The 20280-nt window shown below is 50.7% G+C and overlaps 1 protein-coding gene across 1 annotated transcript; it reads left to right on the top strand.

Moving 5' to 3' along the window:
- Nucleotides 1-262: 262 nt before the first annotated feature.
- Nucleotides 263-19600, top strand: LOC140194186 (aquaporin-10-like). The gene is made up of 6 exons (XM_072251693.1): nt 263-412; nt 4152-4278; nt 8839-8976; nt 11532-11650; nt 13571-13788; nt 18851-19600. The coding sequence occupies exons 1-6, from the start codon at nt 263-265 to the stop codon at nt 19002-19004; spliced, it is 906 nt and encodes a 301-aa protein (XP_072107794.1). The 3' UTR covers nt 19005-19600.
- Nucleotides 19601-20280: the final 680 nt, after the last annotated feature.

The raw sequence follows: 20280 nt of genomic DNA, 5'->3' as shown, positions 1-20280 counted from the left end.
GGGCCACACCCCAAGTTTGAAAGGAAAGAGACTGGAGACAGACAAAGGTATCCCGACGAAGGAGTGGCAGGGGTTTCCATGGGACAGGGGGAGGTGGGAGAGAGGAGATGGATGCTGGGGGGAGCTCACGGCATTGCAGAGGGATCAGGAAAGGCAGCTGGGAGACGAGAGGTGGGTTCGGCCCCCAGGAAGGGTGAGCTGCCTGTACCTGACCGAACTCTGACATTGGCAGGCCCCATCACTAACTCCATCGCTGGATGACATGGCGACAGAGGATCAACCTTTGCCCCCAGCCCAGCAGGTGCGGGAGAAGGCCTCGACGGGGCTGAAGACCTTCCGGAGCAGACTACGAGTGAAGAATGAGCTACTGAGGCAGTGCTTAGCTGAATTCCTCGGAGAGTACATATTGATCGTAAGTGTGGGGTCCAAACTTGCCGGGGCTGGTCGAGGGTAAGGCTCCCTTTGCACTGTCCTATCACACACCACCGAGGTCAGATGCAGAGTGAAGATCCCTGCCTGTCCAGTCTCTCCTTCAAACTCAAAGCCTCATCCTCGGGAGTCTTCTCTCCAGCTTGGGCACCAAGTAGATGTAGTGGTTAGCCTGACACGATCCAAGCTTGGGGAGTTCTGCAGTTCACAGTTCGATTCTGACGCCATTCTGTAAGGAGTCTCTATACGTCCTCCCCGTGGTTTCCCCCGGGTGGTCCGGTTTCCTCCCAACGTCCAAAGGCGAACCAGCTAGGTCATTGTAAAGTGTCCCATGATTAGGTTAGGGGTCAATCGGGTTTGTCGGGGGTTGCTGGGGCAACGTGGCTCGAAGGGCTGCGAGGGCCTATTCTGTGCTGTTCTGCTAAATTAATAAATGGCCTCCTTCCTGTACCTGTTATACCATAAAGAGCAAATCTCCAATCTCTCCTTGTGACTGAAACACAACGTCCCGGGGAATCTCCTTCCTGTACCTGTCGTACCACAAAGAACAGATCCGAGCTCTCATCTTGTGACTGAAACACAACGTCCTGGGGAATCTCCTCTGCACCCTCTCCAGTGCAGTCACCTCCCTCCCGTAGTGAGGTGACCTGAAGTGCACACAGTGCTCCAGCTGTGGCAGGAGGGAGAGTCGCCACGGTTCGATTTTCTAGTTGGTCCCCATTTCTCAGCCGGAGGTCTTGGGAGTCACGGATCAGGTGCCGAACTGTTTGCTTCGCCTCTGGCCAGTGGGCATGCTTGCCCCCCACCCCCACCAGACCCGGCGCGAGGCAAGTGTGTCCCCATCATTGGAGTGACCAGAAGGGAACCCTACTCTATAAAGAGCTTAGATGAGGAGGTGGAGTGTGGGTTCGTAAGTTTGTAGATGCCAGAAAGGCTGGCGGAGTTGTGGGTGGTGTAGGAGATTGTCACAGGTTACAGAGCTGGGCTGAGAAGTGGCAGGTGGCGATCAAGCCAGAGAAATGTGACGTGATTCAGTTCGAAGGTCGGATCCCGGAGGCAGAGTACAAGGTTAACAGCAAAGTTCTCAGCAGTGCGGAGGAACCGATGGACCTTGGGGTCCACATCAAGAGATCTCTCAACATTGCAGCACAAGTCAGTAGGTTGGTTAAGAATTCATTAGTTGGGGAATGGAATTCAAGAGGCCCGAGGTAATGTCGCAGCTCTATCAAACTCTCTTATCAAGTTTATTGTCATCTGACAGTAAACATATACAATTAGATGAAACAACATTCCTCTGGAACACAGTGCACCCACAAAACACGTATCACACACAGCACCTAAACCAAAGTATGACCATATGTTAAAGTACTGTAAATCAAAGTGCCCAGAGTGTGCAACACGGGTAAACAGTAAATAGTGAACAGTTTACTGGCCCAGTTCATTGTCCGAGTGACGAGACAGGGTATTCATTAGTCTCCCAGCCCAAGGGAAGAAGCTGTTCCCCAGTCTGACAGTCCTGGTCCTGATGCTCCTGTACCTCCTTCCTGATGGTGGTGGGTCAAAGAGATCATGGGATGGGTGGGAGGGACCCTCAACAATGCTTTGGGCCCTTCTCTGCAATGCTCCCAGTAAATGTCACAAGTAGTGGAGAGAGAGGGAGACCCTGGTGATCCTCTTGGCAGTTTCTACCGTCCTCTGTAGGGTCTCGTGTTCCGATTGCCTTGCAGCTTCCGTCCCTCACAGCCAGACAGGACACCGTCGGTGCTTCCACTGCCAGTTGTTAGAATGGGGGTGGGGACCCTCGCACACCTCAGTCTGTGTGGACACTGTCGTGTCTTCCTGACTGGCGCGGAGGTGTTGTGGGTCCAGGTTCGTACACCGGGGAACGTTGTCTTCACTCTCTCCACGACAGAGCCATTGAACTGCAATGGAGAGAGGTTGAACAGCGCCTTCCTGAAGTCCACAATCATCTCTTTTGTCTTGTCCACACTGAGACTCAGGTTGTTGTTCTCGCACCATTTGACAAGGGCTTTTCCCTTCGGAGCCGGGGGGTGGGCGCAGTGAAAGTTAACGTGATAGAGGTGTATAAGATGATAAGAGGCACAGGCAGAGTGGACAGCCAGAGACTTCTTCCAAGGGCAGAAATGTCTAATACAAGGGGGCATAATTTTAAGATGGTTGGAGGAACGTCAGAGGTGGTGGGCACATGGAACGTGCTACCAGGAGTGGTGGAGAGGCAGATACATCAGGGACATTTAAGAGATTGTCAGACAAGCAGATGGAAAAATGCAGGGCTACGTGGAAAGGGTGTGTTTTATTGATCTTGGAGTAGAGTTATAGAAAGGTACAGCATAGAAACAGGCCCTTCAACCCATCTAGTCTGTACTGAACCATTTAAATGTCCTACTCTCATTGACTTGCATTGCGACCATAGCCTACCATACCCCTATCCACACTTCTCTTAAACACAGAAATCAAGCTTCCATTCACCGCTTGCGTTGGCAGCTCGTTCTACACTCTCACTGAGTGAAGATGTTGCCCCTCATGTTCCCCTTAGATGCTTCGTCTTTCACCCTTAACCTATTGCCTCTGGTTGTAGTCCCATCCAACCTCATTGGAAAAAGCTCGCCTGCGTTTACTCTATCTATACCCCTCATAATTTTATACACCACTATCAAAGCTCCCCTCAATCTTATGCACTCTAAGAAATACAGTCCTAACCTATTCAATCTTTCCTTATAACTCAGGCCCTCCAGACCCAGCAACGTCCTTGTAAATTTTCTCTGTACTCTTTGAAACTTATTTACATTTCCTGTAGGTAGGTGAACAAAACTGCACACAATACTCCAAATTAGGCCTCACCAACATCTTATACAGCCTCAACATAGCATCCCATCTCCTGTACTCAATTCTTTGATTTAAGAAGGCTTTTTTTATGACCCTATCTACCCGTGACGCCACTTTCATTGAATTATGGACCTGTTTTCCCAGATCCCTTTGTTCTTCTACACTCCTCAGTGACCTGCCATTCACCGTGTAAGACAAACTCTGGTTGGTCCTACTAACGTGCAGCACCTCACACTTGCCTGCATTAAATTCCGACTGCCATCTTTCTGCCTATTTTTCCATTTGGTTCCGATAATGTTATAAGCCATAAGAACCTTCCTCACTGTCCATACATCCCCAATCTTAGTGTCATCTGTAAATCTGCTGGTCCAGTGAACCAGATTATCATCCAGACCATTGATATACAAACAACAAGGGACCCGGCACTGATTCCTGCAACACTTCACTAGTCACAGGCCTCAGGTCGGGGAGGCAACCACCTACCACTCCCTCTGGCTTCTCCCACAAAGCCAATTTACTACCTCATCTTGAGTGTCGAGACAATGGACCTTCTTAACCGACCTGTTGTGTGGGACCTTGTGAAATGCCTGACCGAAGTCCATGTAGCCAACGTTCTCTGCTTTGTCTTCATCAACTTCCCTGCAACTTCTTCGGAAAACTCCTTACAGACAGCACTGGAAATGAGCTCTGAAGTCCGCAACACCCCAAACCGTGTTAGTCGCGACCTACCATGGCACCCTCATGACGTGTATGGTTGTGGCCTTCCTGCTAGCTCCTTCAGGCGGGTTAAAAGTCTGTCGCAACGTGATGGGCCAATTGGCTCGCACTGCACTGTAATGTTCTACGTTTTGATGTTAACTTCTTTCTCACCCTAGTTAATGGGATCGGCATCTGTAGCGCAGGTCATCACCTACCACAACCAGAAAGGATCTTACCTGTCCATCAGCATGGGCTACGCCATTGGGGTCCTCTTCGGCATCTATGTGTCCAGTGGAGTCTCAGGTAGGGCGTACCATCTCAGCGCACAAACTCTGCCCAGGCTCGCAGCTACACACGGTCAGAGGGCCAAGACTATCGGTGGCCAACCGTACACCTGCTCGTCAGATCACGTGGCAGCAACACAGCGTGTAAAAGCACGCAGGCACGGCCAAGAGCTTCAGTTGTTGTTCAGACCAAACATCAGAATGGGGAATAAGCTGACTTTGACCGTGGAATGGTCAGGCGAGTGTGAGGTTCTGGACGATGCAGAAGGGCCTGTTCCATGCTGTCTCTCTAAATAATATTAATTAGCAACAGGACGTAGCCAATAAAGTGACCTTGGAGTGTATAGAGAATAACAGATCACGGGAGTGGGTTACAGGCTGGGATCTAATCCAGGAATTCAGGGGGTTTATATAGAAAATAACAGATCCCGGGAATGGGTTACAGACTGGGATCTAATCCAGGGGTTTAGGGGGTTTATATAGAGAATAACAGATCCCGGGAGTGGGTTACAGACTGGGATCTAATCCAGGGGTTTAGGGGGTTTATATAGAGAATAACAGATCCCGGGAGTGGGTTACAGACTGGGATCTAATCCAAGGGTTTAGGGGGTTTATATATAGAATAACAGATCCTGGGAGTGGGTTACAGGCTGGGATCTAATCCAGGGATTCAGGGGGTTTATATATAGAATAACAGATCTCCTTACAGGCTGGGATCTAATCCAGGGATTCAGGGGGTTTATATATAGAATAACAGATCCCCGGGAGTGGGTTACAGGCTGGGATCTAATCCAGGGATTCAGGGGGATAATATATAGAATAACAGATCCCCGGGAGTGGGTTACAGGCTGGGATCTAATCCAGGGATTCAGGGGGTTTATATATAGAATAACAGATCCCCGAGTGTGGGTTACAGGCTGGGATCTAATCCAAGGGTTTAGGGAGTTTATATATATAATAACAGATCCCGGGAGTGGGTTACAGACTGGGATCTAATCCAAGGGTTTAGGGGGTTTATATATAGAATAACAGATCCCCAGGAGTGGGTTACAGGCTGGGATCTAATCCAGGGATTCAGGGGGTTTATATATAGAATAACAGATCCCCGGGAGTGGGTTACAGGCTGGGATCCAGAGGTTCTATGGTTTATATATAGAATAATATTATTTTATTGTGTAAATTAGCTACCATTTATGTTAATTTATATCTAACCAATGTGAAAGTCAAGTTGATTGTCAGCTGCACAAGTCCGTGTGTGCACAGGTGCGATGAAAAACTTGCATTACAGGCTCACAGCATCAGATCAGTGAGCCTGCCTTGTGATGCAGCTGTGAGCTGGGCCCAGGGCAGGTGTGAACGTCCAGGAATTTAAAGTTGCCGACTCTCTCCACCACCAATCCGCCAGCGTAGATTCTCCTGCCCCTCCTTGAAGTCAGCGATCGGCTCGTTAGTTTTACTGCCATTGAGCCAGAGGCTGTTGTTGTAGCACCGCTCAATCAGGTGTCCTACCTCACCTATTCCAGGTGACCTACCTCACCCCTCTACCAGGTGACCTACCTCACTCCTCTACCAGGTGACCTACCTCACCCCTGTTCCAGGTGTCCTACCTCACTCCTGTTCCAGGTGTCCTACCTCACCCCTGGACCCTGGTTCATTTACTGTCTGTGATTCATCAACAGAGGAGTCAACAACTAATTATGAATGGTGTGTAGCCACACACTCGCCTGTCTATAGGGGGTAGAGTGGGTGCTTAGCACACAGCCTTGACGTGGACCTGTGACGGTGGAGTTGGTCAGAATTAGAATCAGGGCTATTTTTATTGACATCTGTTGTGAAATTTGTTATTTTGCTGCAGCAGTACAGTGAAACACAAAAATATATGATAAGCTACAATAATAAGTTTTATTTGTTACTTTTATTTAGAGATACAACTTATTACAGGAGTTGCAAACCAATGAGTCAACGCTGCCAATTACACCCATGTGACCGATGAACCTGCAAACCCGTCCGTATTTGGACTCTGGGAGGAAACCAGAGCACCCAGAGGAAACCCAACTGGGTCACAGGGAGAACGTACAAACTCCTTACAGACAGTGGCGGAATTGAACCCAGGCTGCTGATCCAATCCTCACAGCGGGATCAGAAGCGGGGACAGGGAGCAATTTCAAGTCCCTGGTGTCAATATCTCTCAGGATCTAACCTGGTCCCAACATATCATGCAGCTATAAAGGCAAGGCAACGGCTATATTTCATAGGAACTTGAGGAGATTTGGTTTGTCAACTAAAACACTCAAAAATACCTACAGATGTATGGAGGGGGTTGTGTGACAGGGGGCAGGAGGTGGGGGGCTACTACACAGGACCAAAAGAAGCTACAGAAAGTTGTAAAGTTAGTCAGCTCCATTTTCGGCACTAGCCTCATAGTATCCAAGACATCTTCAGGGAGCGGTGCCTCAGAAAGGCGACGTCCATTACTAAGGACCCACAGCACCGAGGGCATGCCCTTTTCTCACTGTTACCATCAGGTCGGAGGTACAGAAGCCTGAAGGCACACACTCAGCGATTCAGGAACAGCTTCTTCCCCTCTGCTATCCAATTCCTAATTGGACATTGAATCTTTGGACACTACCTCGCTTTTTTCTGTTTTTTAAATGAAGACACGCAGTCCTCTTTTATTGTCATTTAGTAATGAATGCATTAAGAAATGATACAATATTTCCTCCGGTGTGATATCACAAAACACAGGACAGACCAAGACTGAAAAAACTGACAAAACCATATAATTATAACATATAGTTACAACAGTGTAACAATACCATAACTTGATGAAGTCCATGAGCACAGTAAAAGTTCAAAGTTTCTCAAATGTCCCACATCTCACGCAGACGGGAGAAGGAAGAAAAACTCTCCCTGCCATGCCCGACCACAATCCGTCTCTGAGTCATCCGAAAACTTCGAGCCTCCGATCAGCTCTCCGACACCAGGTACTGAGCGCCATCTCTGTCGGAACGATTCGACCTCAATCTTGGCCGCCAACAGCAGGCAAAGCCGGGGATTTTGAGGCCTTCCCTCTGGAAGATTCCAAACCGCGCAGTAACGACAGCAGTGAACTGGCGTTTCAGAAATTTCTCCAGATGTTCCACTGTGCTTTCACGTCCATTCTCCATCAAATCAGAATTGTCCACGGCCCCTATTTAACGGATACAACATCATCTTTCACCAGAGGGTTTCTGTTATTTCATTTATTTCTGTTTTATCACCATTTTTAATTCAACTATTTAATATACATGAATAACATAATATGAACTACTTACTGTAGTTCAGTTTTGTTCTATATTTCTCATGTATGGCATTGTACTGCTGCCGCAAAGTTAACAAATTTCACAACACATGCTGGTGATATTAACCCTAAATCTGATTCTGATTTTGCTGCTATAAGGCATTAACCACTACACTACTGTACTGCTATAAATGAATAAATAATTAGTGCAAGACCAGGGCAAAGAGTGAGGCAGTGTTCATGGGTGGAGCGGAAGAACCTGTTCCCGAGTCGCTGAGAGTGGGTCGTCAGACTCCCCTACCTCCTCCCTGGTGGTAGTGAGAAGAGGGTATGTAGCAGATGGTGAGGTTCTTTAGTGATGGATGCTGCCTTCTCGAGGCACCGCCGTTTGAAGATGTCCTCGATGGAGGGGAGGGCCGCGCCTGCGATGGAACTGGCTGAGTCGACAACCTTGTGCAGCCTCTTGCGACCCTCTGCACTGGAGCTTAACACCAGGCAGTAATGCAACCGGTTAGAATGCTCACCACTGCACAGCTGGAGAGAGCTGCTAGACAGCGCCCTCTACTGACTGTTAGCCGAAATGCTGGCAAACTCCAGGTCCAAGCCAGACCAGATAGTGCGGGAGGCATCTGCTACACCGGACTTCACCGGGAGAAATCTCCAAGAGTTTTTGGTGACACATCGCGTCTCCTCTAACCCCTGGAAGTAGAGCCGCTGGGATTGCCCACTTCATGATTTTGTGTCTTTTCTCTCATTTTGAAGAAGGAATCAGTGGAGGGTTTCAGCAATTACCCTGCCTCTGAATTTCTTGATGCAAGATGCTTTCTGACTACAAAAGAAATAGCAATAAGATTGAAAGAGTACAGAAAAAAAATTACAGAAAATGTTGTCGGGACTTCAGGACCTGAGTCATAGGGAAAGGTTGAACAGATTTAGACGTCAGCCCTGGAGCGCAGGAGGATGAGGGAGATTTGTTAGAGGTACTGTATATAGCATTAAGAGGGCATAGCTAGGGTAAATGCAAGCAGGCTTTTTCCACTGAGGTTCAAATACTGAAAGCTGAAATGTTTAAGGGGAACATGAGGGGGAGCCTCACTCAGCAGTGATGGATGCAGGTCCGATTTCAATATCAAAGAGAAATTTGGATAGGTGCATGGACGGGAGAGCTACGGATGACTGCAGGTCAATAGGACTAGGGAGGTTAATGGTTTGGTATGGACTAGATGGGCCAAAGGGCGTCTGTGCTGCAGCACTCTATGACTGACCCCCCACCCCCCCCCCACCCCGTGTGGTTTTCAGGGGCACATTTGAACCCGGCAGTGACCTTGAGCCTGTGCACCTTGGGCCGGTTTCCGTGGTGGAAGATGCCGTTCTACACGCTGGCGGAGTGCCTCGGTTCCTTCACGGCGGCAGCCACCACCTACACGATGTACTACGGTATGTGGTCTGCGCAGGTGGTCGGTAGGGGACGGTGGGGATGTGGGGGTGGTCGGAGTTGAGGGAGTTGTGAGCGGACATGCCGCTGGGTTGGTTGAAGAGCCCTGGGGAAGGGAGATCAAGGGACGAGGGGGAGGAGTTAAACCCATTGGCCACAGCACTGTCGCCAGTGGGGATGGTGACACTGCAGCATTATACATTTACATAGGATTACTCAGCAGCAAAACTGGCCCTTCGGCCCAACTCATCCATGCTGACCCAGTTGCCTTCCTAAGCCAGTCCCATTTGCCCATGTTTGTCCCATAAACCTTTCCCATCCGTGTACCCGTCCGTATCCCTCTAAACCTTTCCTATCTGTGTACCTGTCCGTATCCCTCTAAACCTTTCCTATCCGTTTACCCGTCCATATCCCTCTAAACCTTTCCTATCCGTGTACCTGTCCATGTCCCTCTAAAATTTTCCTATCCGTGTACTTGTCCGTATCCCTCTAAACCTTTCCTATCCATGTACCTGTCCATATCCCTCTAAACCTTTCCCATCCGTGTACCTGTCCATCTCCCTCTAAACCTTTCCCATCCATGTACCTGTCCCTATCCCTCTAAACCTTTCCTATCCGTGTACCCATCCGTATCCCTCTAAACCTTTCCTATCTATGTACTTGTCCCTATCCCTCTAAACCTTTCCTATACGTGTACCTGTCCGTATCCCTCTAAACCTTTCCTATCCGTGTACCTGTCCGTATCCCTCTAAACCTTTCCTATACGTGTACTCGTCCGTATCCCTCTAAACCTTTCCTATCCGTGTACCCGTCCGTATCCCTCTAAACCTTTCCTATCCGTGTACCCGTCCGTATCCCTCTAAACCTTTCCTATCCGTGTCCCTGTCCGTATCCCTCTAAACCTTTCCTATCCGTGTACCCGTCCGTATCCCTCTAAACCTTTCCTATCCGTTTACCCGTCCGTATCCCTCTAAACTTTTCCTATCCGTGTACCCGTCCGTATCCCTCTAAACCTTTCCTATCCGTGTACCCGTCCGTATCCCTCTAAACCTTTCCTATCCGTGTACCCGTCCGTATCCCTCTAAACCTTTCCTATCCGTGTACCCGTCCGTATCCCTCTAAACTTTTCCTATCCGTGTACCCGTCCGTATCCCTCTAAACCTTTCCTATCCGTGTACCCGTCCGTATCCCTCTAAACCTTTCCTATCCGTGTACCCGTCCGTATCCCTCTAAACCTTTCCTATACGTGTACCCGTCCGTATCCCTCCAAACCTTTCCTATCCGTGTACCCGTCTGTATCCCTCTAAACCTTTCCTATCCGTGTACCTGTCCGTATCCCTCTAAACCTTTCCTATCCGTGTACCTGTCCGTATCCCTCTAAACCTTTCCTATCCATGTACCTGTCCGTATCCCTCTAAACCTTTCCTATCCATGTACCTTTTAAATGTTATTGGGTATACTGCCTCAACCACTTCCTCTGCAGCTCGTTCCACGGACCGACCACCCTCTGGGTGAAGAAGTTGCCCCTCAGGTTCCTATTGAATCTTTCCCCTCTCACCTTAAATCTGTGCCCTCTAGTTCATGATTCCCCCACCCCTGGGGAAAAAGACTGTGTGCCTTCACCCTGTCTACAATATGTCCCTCTTGATTTTATACACCTCCCTAGTTCACCCCTCAGTCCCCTACACTCCAAAGAAAATGGTCCCAACGTCATCCATACCTCAGGCCCTCGAGTTCTGACAACATCCTCATCAATCTGCACTGCACTGTTTCCAGCTTAGCAGCAGCTTTCGCACAACATGCTGACCAATACTGAACACAATATTCCAATTGTGGCCTCACCAACATCTTGTACTACTGCAACATAACGTCCCAACTCCAAACACCTTCTTCACCACACCGTCTACCTGTTTCAGGGAACATTTACCGAGCACTGAATGGGCCCCTGTCCCCTTACCCACTCCCACCACAGGGTCCAGAGACCCACCTGGGATTTGTGTCCCACCTCGGGCTGAGAGGTGGACCCATTGTGAGGCACACACTGATCCAGTTACAATCCCACCGCCCCCCCCCACGAGACTCCAGTACGACCCCCACCAACTCAGCTGCTGCTGGGGTGCTTGTGACACCGGGCAATGTCACCAATGATGCCCCTCGGTGGGGAGATCGCTCACTTACCGTCCCATGGAGATTCCTCACCCCTGTGTGGAGATCCTTCACTGCCCCTCCCACAGAGCAGATCCTTCATTCCCTTCCCACGGCACAGAGATCCCTCCCCAAATTGGGGAGATCTCTCACCACCACTTCCACAATGTGGGCATCCTTCACCACCCATCCTACAATATGGAGATCCTTTAATACCGCGCCCCCCCCCCCTTCACTTCTACAGAGATCCTTCGCCACTTCACTGAGTGCAGAGATCCTTCACTATCTCTCTGACAGTACAGAGATCCCTCACCACCCCTCCCCGTCGGGGTCTGGGACTCGGAGGGAGCGGGCCAAGGTACGTGTGGACCCTCAACCCCTCTGTCCCTTCGGTCTCTTCTCCCCGACACAGATTCCATCCATCAGTTTTCCAACGGGAGCCTGTCCGTGCTGGGACCCCGAGGGACGGCCGGAATCTTCGCCACCTACCCCGCCGAGGGCATCAGCAACAGCAATGGCTTCATCACCGAGGTAACTCCATCCTCAATCCTTCCTCCGGGACCCCCACTTCCCTGAGGAATGGCAGTGAAGGGCAGGGAAGGCCTCGAAACGCGGGATCGCGGTGTTGGGATGAGGGGTTGCTTTTATAAGTAAGCACAACTAGAATTTTAAGAAGTTCCATTGGAGTGCAAAGTGGTCACAGAGTTTCTGTACTGAGATGGTGATTGGGGTTGAGCTAGTCGGTTCAGGAACCGAATGGTTGAAGGGAAGTATCTGTTCCTGAACCTGGTGGGGTGAGACTTCAGGCTTCTGTACCTCCTGCCCCATGGGAGCTGTGAGAAGACGGCCTGGCCCGGACGGTGGGGATCTTTGATTGTATTGGGCCAAGTCTGGGGGGGGGGGGCGGGTAGGTGAAAATCCCAGATGTTCAGTGTTTGACTCACCAGGACCCCCATTTCCCATTCCCTTCAAACTCATTGGGAACCCGTTTCCCATCCACGTTAAAACCACCACACCCTATTTCCCACTCCCTTTAAACCCACTGGGATCTCGTTTCCCGCTCTCCTTAAACCCATTGGGGATCCCGTTTCCCGCTCCCTTTAAACCCATTGGGGATCCCATTCCCCGCTCCCTTTAAACCCACCGGGACCCCGTTTCCCACTCCCTTTAAACCCACTGGAACCCCGTTTCCCACTCCCTTTAAATTCACCTGAACCCTGTTTCCCACTCACTTTAAACCCACCGGGACCCCGTTTCCCACTCCCTTTAAATTCACCTGAACCCCGTTTCCCACTCCCTTTAAACCCACTGGAACCCCGTTTCCCACTCCCTTTAAATTCACCTGAACCCTGTTTCCCACTCACTTTAAACCCACCGGGACCCCCGTTTCCCACTCCCTTTAAATTCACCTGAACCCCGTTTCCCACTCCCTTTAAACCCACTGGGACCCCGTTTCCCACTCCCTTTAAACCCACTGCGAACTCGTGTCCTGCTCCCTTTAAACCCACTAGGACCAATTTCCCGTTCCTTCCAAACCCACCGGAACCCTGTTTCCCACTCACTTTAAACCCACTGGAACCCCGTTTCTCACTCCCTTTAAACCCACTGCGAGCTCGTGTCCTGCTCCCTTTAATCCCACTGGGACCCCGTTTTGCTCTCCTTTTAAACACATCAGGCAACCCCTTTCCCGCTGCATTTAACCCCCGCGTCCCCATTTCCTGCTCCCTAAACCCACCCCGTTCACTGGAATCTGTATATATTCCTGAACAGGATTACATGTTGGTTGTGGCATTGATGGGAAAATCAGCCAGTGTGACACCACAGGAGCCTGGATTATCAGAATTTATCCAAGAATTAGGGACAGTGGCTTCTAGCCCTGTACTCAAATCCGCCAATAAACTCTTTGGCTTCCTACTTCCTGGGAGGGTCCTGAGATCTCCTCCGTGCTGGGGTCTGAGTTTGGGTCCCAGTCTCAAAATAAATCAGGGCGGAAACGGGTAAATTGGCGAATTGGTTTGTTATTGTCACGTGTACTGAGGCACAGTGAAAAGCTGGTCTTGTGTGCTGTTCACACAGATCAGATGAGATGTAGAACAAGGTAGAACAATAACAGAAGGCAGAGTAAAGTGTAACAGCTCCAGAGAAACTGCAGTTCCGTAAACAATAAGATACAGGATTATAACAAGGTAGATTGTGAGGTCGAGAGTCCATCTCATCGTACTAGGGGACTGTTCAATAGCCTGATAACCGCGAGGTGGAAGCTGTCCTTTGGGTGCTTTAGCTGGAGGGCGGTGAAATTCTTGGAACTCTCTCTCCAGGAGAACTGGAAGTGACCTGAGAGCTGAGAATGACTGAATATTGAGCGAACGGAGGGGCTGATTCAAAGGGACCGCAGGCCTCTGACGTTCCTGTAACCTTGACGACATTTCCCCTCCCTCCTCACCCCCGCAGGTAATCGCCACCGCCGTGTTATTGATCTGCATCCTGGCGATCGGCGACTCGCAGAACGCGATGATACCCGTCTTCCTCCAGCCGCTCATGACCTCTGTCTGCGTGCTCCTGATCGGGATTGCGATGGGAGCCAACACCGGCTACGCCATCAACCCGGCGAGGGACTTCGGGCCACGCATGTTCACTCTCGCGGCTGGCTGGGGATCCGAGGTGTTCACGTGAGTCATTTCCACACCCTTGACGACCTCCGGAACCTAGAACACACTGTGTTTCTGTCTCACACCAATATCCCTTCTGTCTAAAATAATCAGCATCCCTCCATTCCGGAATGCGTCTGTCTAAGAGCCTCGACACACCTGTATCGTATCCACCTCTCCACCACCCCCGGGAGCACGCTCCAGACACCCACCTCTCTCTCTGTAAAATAACTTGCCCCGCACATCGTAAGGAACATTACAGCACAGGACAGGCCCCTCGGCCCAAAATGTTGTGCCGGACTAATTAAACGTGTCACTTTATGCCTAACTAAATTCATCCCTTCTGCCTGCACAATGTCCATGTCCCCCCATTCCTGGCACATTCGTGGGCATTTCTGAGAGCCTCTTAAACCTCTCTGTATCTGCCTCCACCACAACCCCTGGCAACACACTCCAGACTCTACCTCTCTCTCTGTGAAACACTTTCCCCGCAAGTCTCCTTTAAACCTACCCTGTCTCACCGTAAATACGTGCCTCTGTATTAGACATTTCAACCCCAGGGAGAAGATGCTGCACGTCTGCTCTATCTCTGCCTCTCAATATCTTATAAACCTCGATCAGGTCTCCCCGAAGTCTCGGCCACTCCAGAGAGAACAGCCCATGTTGTCCAACCTCTCCTTATAGCTCACGCTCTCTAATCCAGGCAGCATCCTGGTGAACCTCTCCAAAGCCAACACACGTCCACACCCCAACAGCACACCCCCCCCCCCAGTGATGGGGAGACCAAAACTGAACACAATACTCTAGATGCAGGCTGACCTGACCAGACCCTGAGGGGCAGGTTCTTCAACCAGGGGGTGGTCAGTCTATGGAACAAGTGCCACAGGAAGTGTTTGAGGCAGGAACATTAATAATGTTTAAAAGACCCTTGGGCAGGTACACGGATAGGAAAGGTTTAGAGGGATATGGACAGGTACACGGATAGGAAAGGTTTAGAGAGATACGGACGGGTACACGAATAGGAAAGGTTTAGAGAGATACAGACGGGTACACGGATAGGAAAGGTTTAGAGGGATACGGACAGGTACACGGATGGGAAAGGTTTAGAGGGATACGGACAGGTACACGGATGGGAAAGGTTTAGAGGGATACGGACAGGTACACGGATGGGAAAGGTTTAGAGGGATACGGACAGGTACACGGATAGGAAAGGTTTAGAGGGATACGGACAGGTACACGGATAGGAAAGGTTTAGAGGGATACGGACAGGTACACGGATAGGAAAGGTTTAGAGGGATACGGACAGGTACACGGATAGGAAAGGTTTAGAGGGATACGGACAGGTACACGGATAGGAAAGGTTTAGAGGGATACGGACAGGTACATGGATAGGAAAGGTTTAGAGGGATACGGACAGGTACACGGATAGGAAAGGTTTAGAGAGATACGGACGGGTACACGGATAGGAAAGGTTTAGAGAGATACGGACGGGTACACGGATAGGAAAGGTTTAGAGAGATACGGACGGGTACACGGATAGGAAAGGTTTAGAGGGATACGGACCAAACTTTGGTAAATGGGATGTGTTTTTGACTACCTATACAGTCTCTGCTTTGCATAACCTTGTTTGTTAACCTTTGCCAGTCCCACTCCTTCTCAGGCTCTTGAACCAGGTGGATAACTTCAACCACCAAGGTTCAAAGTGAAATTATTATCAACCCGAAGATTAATTTTCTAGTGGACATTCACAATGAAACACAACATAATCAATGGAAAAACTGCCCACAAGTCAAAGCACAACAAACTGTGCGAATGCAAAAATAAAGAGAATAATAATAGATAAACATTGAGAACATGAGGTGAAGAGTCATTGAAAGTGAGTCTATGGGTTGCGGGAACGTTTCAGTGATCTTGCTGTGAATTACTCCCACTCCGTACTGATTCTATGACCTACAGGTTTGCTATCATGGGCTCTTTAAGCTCAGGCTATCAGTGTTACTTTTATTAGCACAGTTTGTATTCTTTTGCACAGTGGCTGTTTGCCAATTCTTGTGATCCTGAGGAGGTTCACAAGAATTATCCTGGAATGAAAGCGTTAATGTCTAACAGCGTTTGGTGGCCCGGAGCCTGGACACACTGGAGTTTAGAGGAATGGAAGGGGTGAAATCTCATTGAAACCCACCAAATATGGAAAAGCCAGGATAGAGTGGGCGCGTAGAGGATGTTCCCTATTGTGGGAAAGTACAGGTTGTCCTTTAGAACAGAGATGAGGAGGAATTTGTTTAGCCAGAGGGTGGTGCATCTGTGGAACTCATTGTCACAGACGGAGAGGGGGCCAAGTCATTGGGTAAATTTAAAATGGACGTTGATAGGTAAAGGCATTAAAGGTTATGAGGAAAAGCATCAAATTAGTAAGGTCATTACTAAGAGAAGGCAGGAGAATGGGGTTGAGAGGAAAAATAAATCAGCCATGATGGAATGGCAGAGCAGACTCGATAGGCCGAATGGCCTGATTCTGTTTCTATGTCTTAGTCTTGGTAAATTATGCCAGGAAATCAGTCCAGGACCAGCCTATCGGCTCAGGGTGTCTGACCCTCCAAGGGAGGAGTTGTAAAGTTTGATGGCCACAGGCAGGAATGACTTCCTGTGACGCTCAGTGTTGCATCTCGGTGGAATGAGTCTCTGGCTGAATGTACTCCTGTGCCCACCCAGTACATTATGTAGTGGATGGGAGACATTGTCCAAGATGGCATGCAACTTGGACAGCATCCTCTTTTCAGACACCACCGTGAGAGAGTCCAGTTCCATCCCCACAACATCACTGGCCTTACGAATGAGTTTGTTGATTCTTTTGGTATCTGCTACCCTCAGCCTGCTGCCCCAGCACACAGCAGCAAACATAATAGCACTGGCCACCACAGACTCATAGAACATCCTCAGCATCGTCCGGCAGATGTTAAAGGACCTCAGTCTCCTCAGGAAATAGAGACGGCTCTGACCCTTCTTGTAGACAGCCTCAGTGTTCTTTGACCAGTCCAAAGAACACTGAGTATATGTTCTCATAAAGTCCTATTGAGTTTCTTTTACCCTGTAAATGCCTGCAAGAAAACAAATCTCAATATAGTATATGGTAACATATCTACTTGAATTATGAATTTACTTTGAATTTTGACTGCCATCCTCGCCACCTCCCTCTCAGGGAAATTTTTATTCACCTCCTTCGTGAAAGGGTGGAGCGACCGGTTGGAAGTTCCACCCTTTCTTGCAGGAATATACAGAAAAAAATGAACACAATAGAATTTTATGAGAAAATAGATAAAACCACAAGGCATAGGAGCAGAATTAGGCCATTCAGCCCATCAGTCTACTCTGCCGTTCCACCGTGGCTGATTAATTACTCTCTCAACCCCATCCTCCTGCCTTCTCCCCGAAACCTTTTATACCCTAACTAATCAGGGACTTGTTGACCTCCACTTAGAAGAGATGGCTTCCAACTTGGGTCATCTGTACCCTAAGGCAGTGACCACTGGATTCTGACACCCCCCCCCCCCCCGCCGCCCCAGCTATGAGGAACATCCTCCCCATCTCTGGCCTGCCCCTCCTCCCACAACCCCGTCGAGCTGGGCCGTGCCCACCTGACCCCCCCCTCAGGACTCTGTCTGGTGAGCCGATGTTCCGAATCCGGAAGGTGAAGGGAGGTCTGCGTTCAGGGCATGAACCCGATTCCTGGACCCTTCTCAACAGTTGGATCCGGATGTCAGATGTGTCTTCACTGATGTTTCTCTCTTCTCCTCTGCTCCCTCTTCTCCATCCTCCACTGTCTCTCCAAATCCTCCTCCCATCCTTTCATTCCCTGCCCCTCGTCCCAACCTCCACTCTTCACTCCCACCATTCCTCCCCACTCTTCAAAACCTCTCCCTCCTTCCTACTCCATTTCCCTACCCACCCCTCCTTCTCCTCTGGTCCCCACCCTCCCTCCCCAACTCCCTCAAACCCTCATCATCCTCCATACCACTCCCTCCATCCTGTCTCGACCCATTGCACTCCTGCCCTCTCAAGCCTCCCCACCTCTCCAAACTTCCCTTCACCCCACCCCATTTCTCCTCCTTATTACCCCTCCCTTCCTCTCCTACCCTTCTCCACCTTATCACCCCTTCCTTCCTCTCCTACCCCTCCTCTCCATACATCTCCCTTCCTCTCCTACCCTTCTCCACCTTATCACCTCTTCCCTCCCCTCCCATCCCTCCTGCCCCTCACCTCCTTCCCTCTCTTCCTCTCCTACCCTTCCCCCTATCCTCCACTTACCTCTCCTCTCCCTCTACTGTCTCTCCCCACCCCTCCTCCTCTCCCCTCCCCTCCTCTCCCCTCCCCCTCTCCTCTGCCCCTTTCCTCCCCTCTACTTCCCCTACTCTTCCCTCTCTCATTCCCCATCCTCATCTCCATTCTCTTCTCTCTATCCCTCCTCACCACTCCTAACCCTCGTCTCCTCCCCTCTAACCTTCACCCCACCCCTCTCTACCCCATCCACCTTCCTCCCTGAACCTCCAACCCTAACCTGTCCTCTCCTCCCCATTCCTCCTCTCTACCTGTTCCTTCTTCTCCCTTGCCCCCCTCCCTCTGCCTCTCCCCTTTCCCTCGTTTCTCCATCTTTCCGCCCTCTTCTCCCTCTCTCCTCGCTCACTTCCCTTCTCTCGCCACCCTATACTCATTGCTCCCTCTCTTCCCTCTGCACCCCTCCTCTCTCCCACTCTTCTCCCCTCACTCATTCATCTCTTCCCTCTCTCCCTGTCCATCTATCCTCTCCCCTCTCCCCTCTTCTGCTGCTTTCATCCCTCTCCTCCTCTCTCCTTCCCTCTCCCTCCCCATCTCTGCTGCACACTCTACTTTCTCCTCTCCCCCACTCTTTTTCCATCGCTCTCCCGTCCATTCTCTTCCTTGTCTTGCCTTCTCTTTCCCCATCCCCCCATCTCCCTCTCTTCACCTGTCTCCTCTCTCTCTCCCTCACCCTCTCACTCTCCCCTCCCTGTCTCCCCCTCCTTGCTCCCTGCCCGCCTCCCTGTCCCGCACCTTTCTCTCCCCCCAGGGCTGGGAATAGCTGGTGGTGGATCCCTCTGGTGGCCCCCATGTTGGGGGGGCTGCTGGGGACACTGATCTATGAGCTGCTGATCGAGCTTCACCACATGAAGACCCTGTCCCCCACAAAGGTGAAGGCGGCCGAGAGGGAGGATCCTGTGTAGACCGAGGAGGACTGGGCCGTTCCTCGAACACGTGGCCCCGAGACCCGCACGCGCTCCCAGCCTATGGTGTACATTACGCCTGTGGTGCACGAACCAGTCCTGTATTACACGTTCCAGATGGTGTTATTTTGACCAGGCTTCTGTTAAGTGTGTCAGGCTTGTGTTTTACGAACTAGGCCGCAAGTTTAAGTTTCATCGTCATTCAGCCATACACGTGTACAGGTATACAACCGAGCGAAACAGCGATCCCCTGGGGCCACAGTACAGAGTCACTCACATACAGTCAGAAGATATCACACAAGCCCCTGGGTGTCATGGCCTGAAGACTGAAGGTCTCCTGGAGCCACGTTTCTGCAAGAACAAAATCACAGTAGTTCCTCATCTGGCGCTGGGCCAGCCGCAGACGAAGGCGATCCAACCTGTCTTCCAGGGAGTGAACAGTGGAGAGGCGGCCTGCAGGGGACATCCCCCCCCCCCGAACCCCACACTGACTCCAGGGCGCCTGTGGCTTCTCCGTCCCCCATCTCCGGTGCCTCGTTGCCGAGCTTGTGCTCGGCCTAGAGCAGGAGAGGTCCACAGCCTGGCGCTCTGCGGTGCTGGGAGGGTGGGTGAGGGGGAGTGGGGAGGAGGGGAGCTGGGTCCAACTGTTACACGCTCCCTCCTTCTTAAAAACTCATTAAACGTTGCCCAGTTCTTTTCAACCTGCGACTCCAAATCCTTTGGGAGAGATGGGGAAATGCTGGCTCCACAGGGGTCATAGGGCAGCAGGGGCACAGCAAGATCCCATTTTCAATGACAGCACCCCCCCCCCCCCACCCCCGACCACAGACTGGCCACTTTTCAACCCAGTGGGGGGGGGGGGAAGAAAGGGGAGTGGTGGAGGTGGGTGAGAATTCACTCCCTCCTCATCCGAACCCACCTCACCCCTCAGGGCGATGGGTTTCTTCCTACCCTCAGTTGGAGGACCTCGGTTTGTACTCTGACCAGGAATCAGACCTCGCAGCCCCACCACACCAGGCAGGTAATAGACCTCCTCAGGAGAGGCAGGTTGGGCAGGGGAGAGGTGGGCTCCTGTGTCCTGGGCTGGAGGGTGCAGGTGGAGACTCCTCGCCGGGAGGGAACTACAGTCAGCAATGTGTCCACACCAATTTCTGATCAGAAATGCTCCCTCCCTTCCTTCCTCTAATCCCTCTCCCTACATCCAACACCTTCCAATACCTTTCTCTCATTTCTCCATTTAATCCACTCCCCCTTGGCCTCTCCCCATTCACTCCCA

This window comes from Mobula birostris, chromosome 2 (assembly GCF_030028105.1).
Source record: "Mobula birostris isolate sMobBir1 chromosome 2, sMobBir1.hap1, whole genome shotgun sequence".
Lineage (NCBI taxonomy): Eukaryota > Metazoa > Chordata > Chondrichthyes > Myliobatiformes > Myliobatidae > Mobula > Mobula birostris.
Note: the sequence above shows the minus strand (reverse complement) of the source record. Positions and strands in the feature narration are given on the sequence as shown.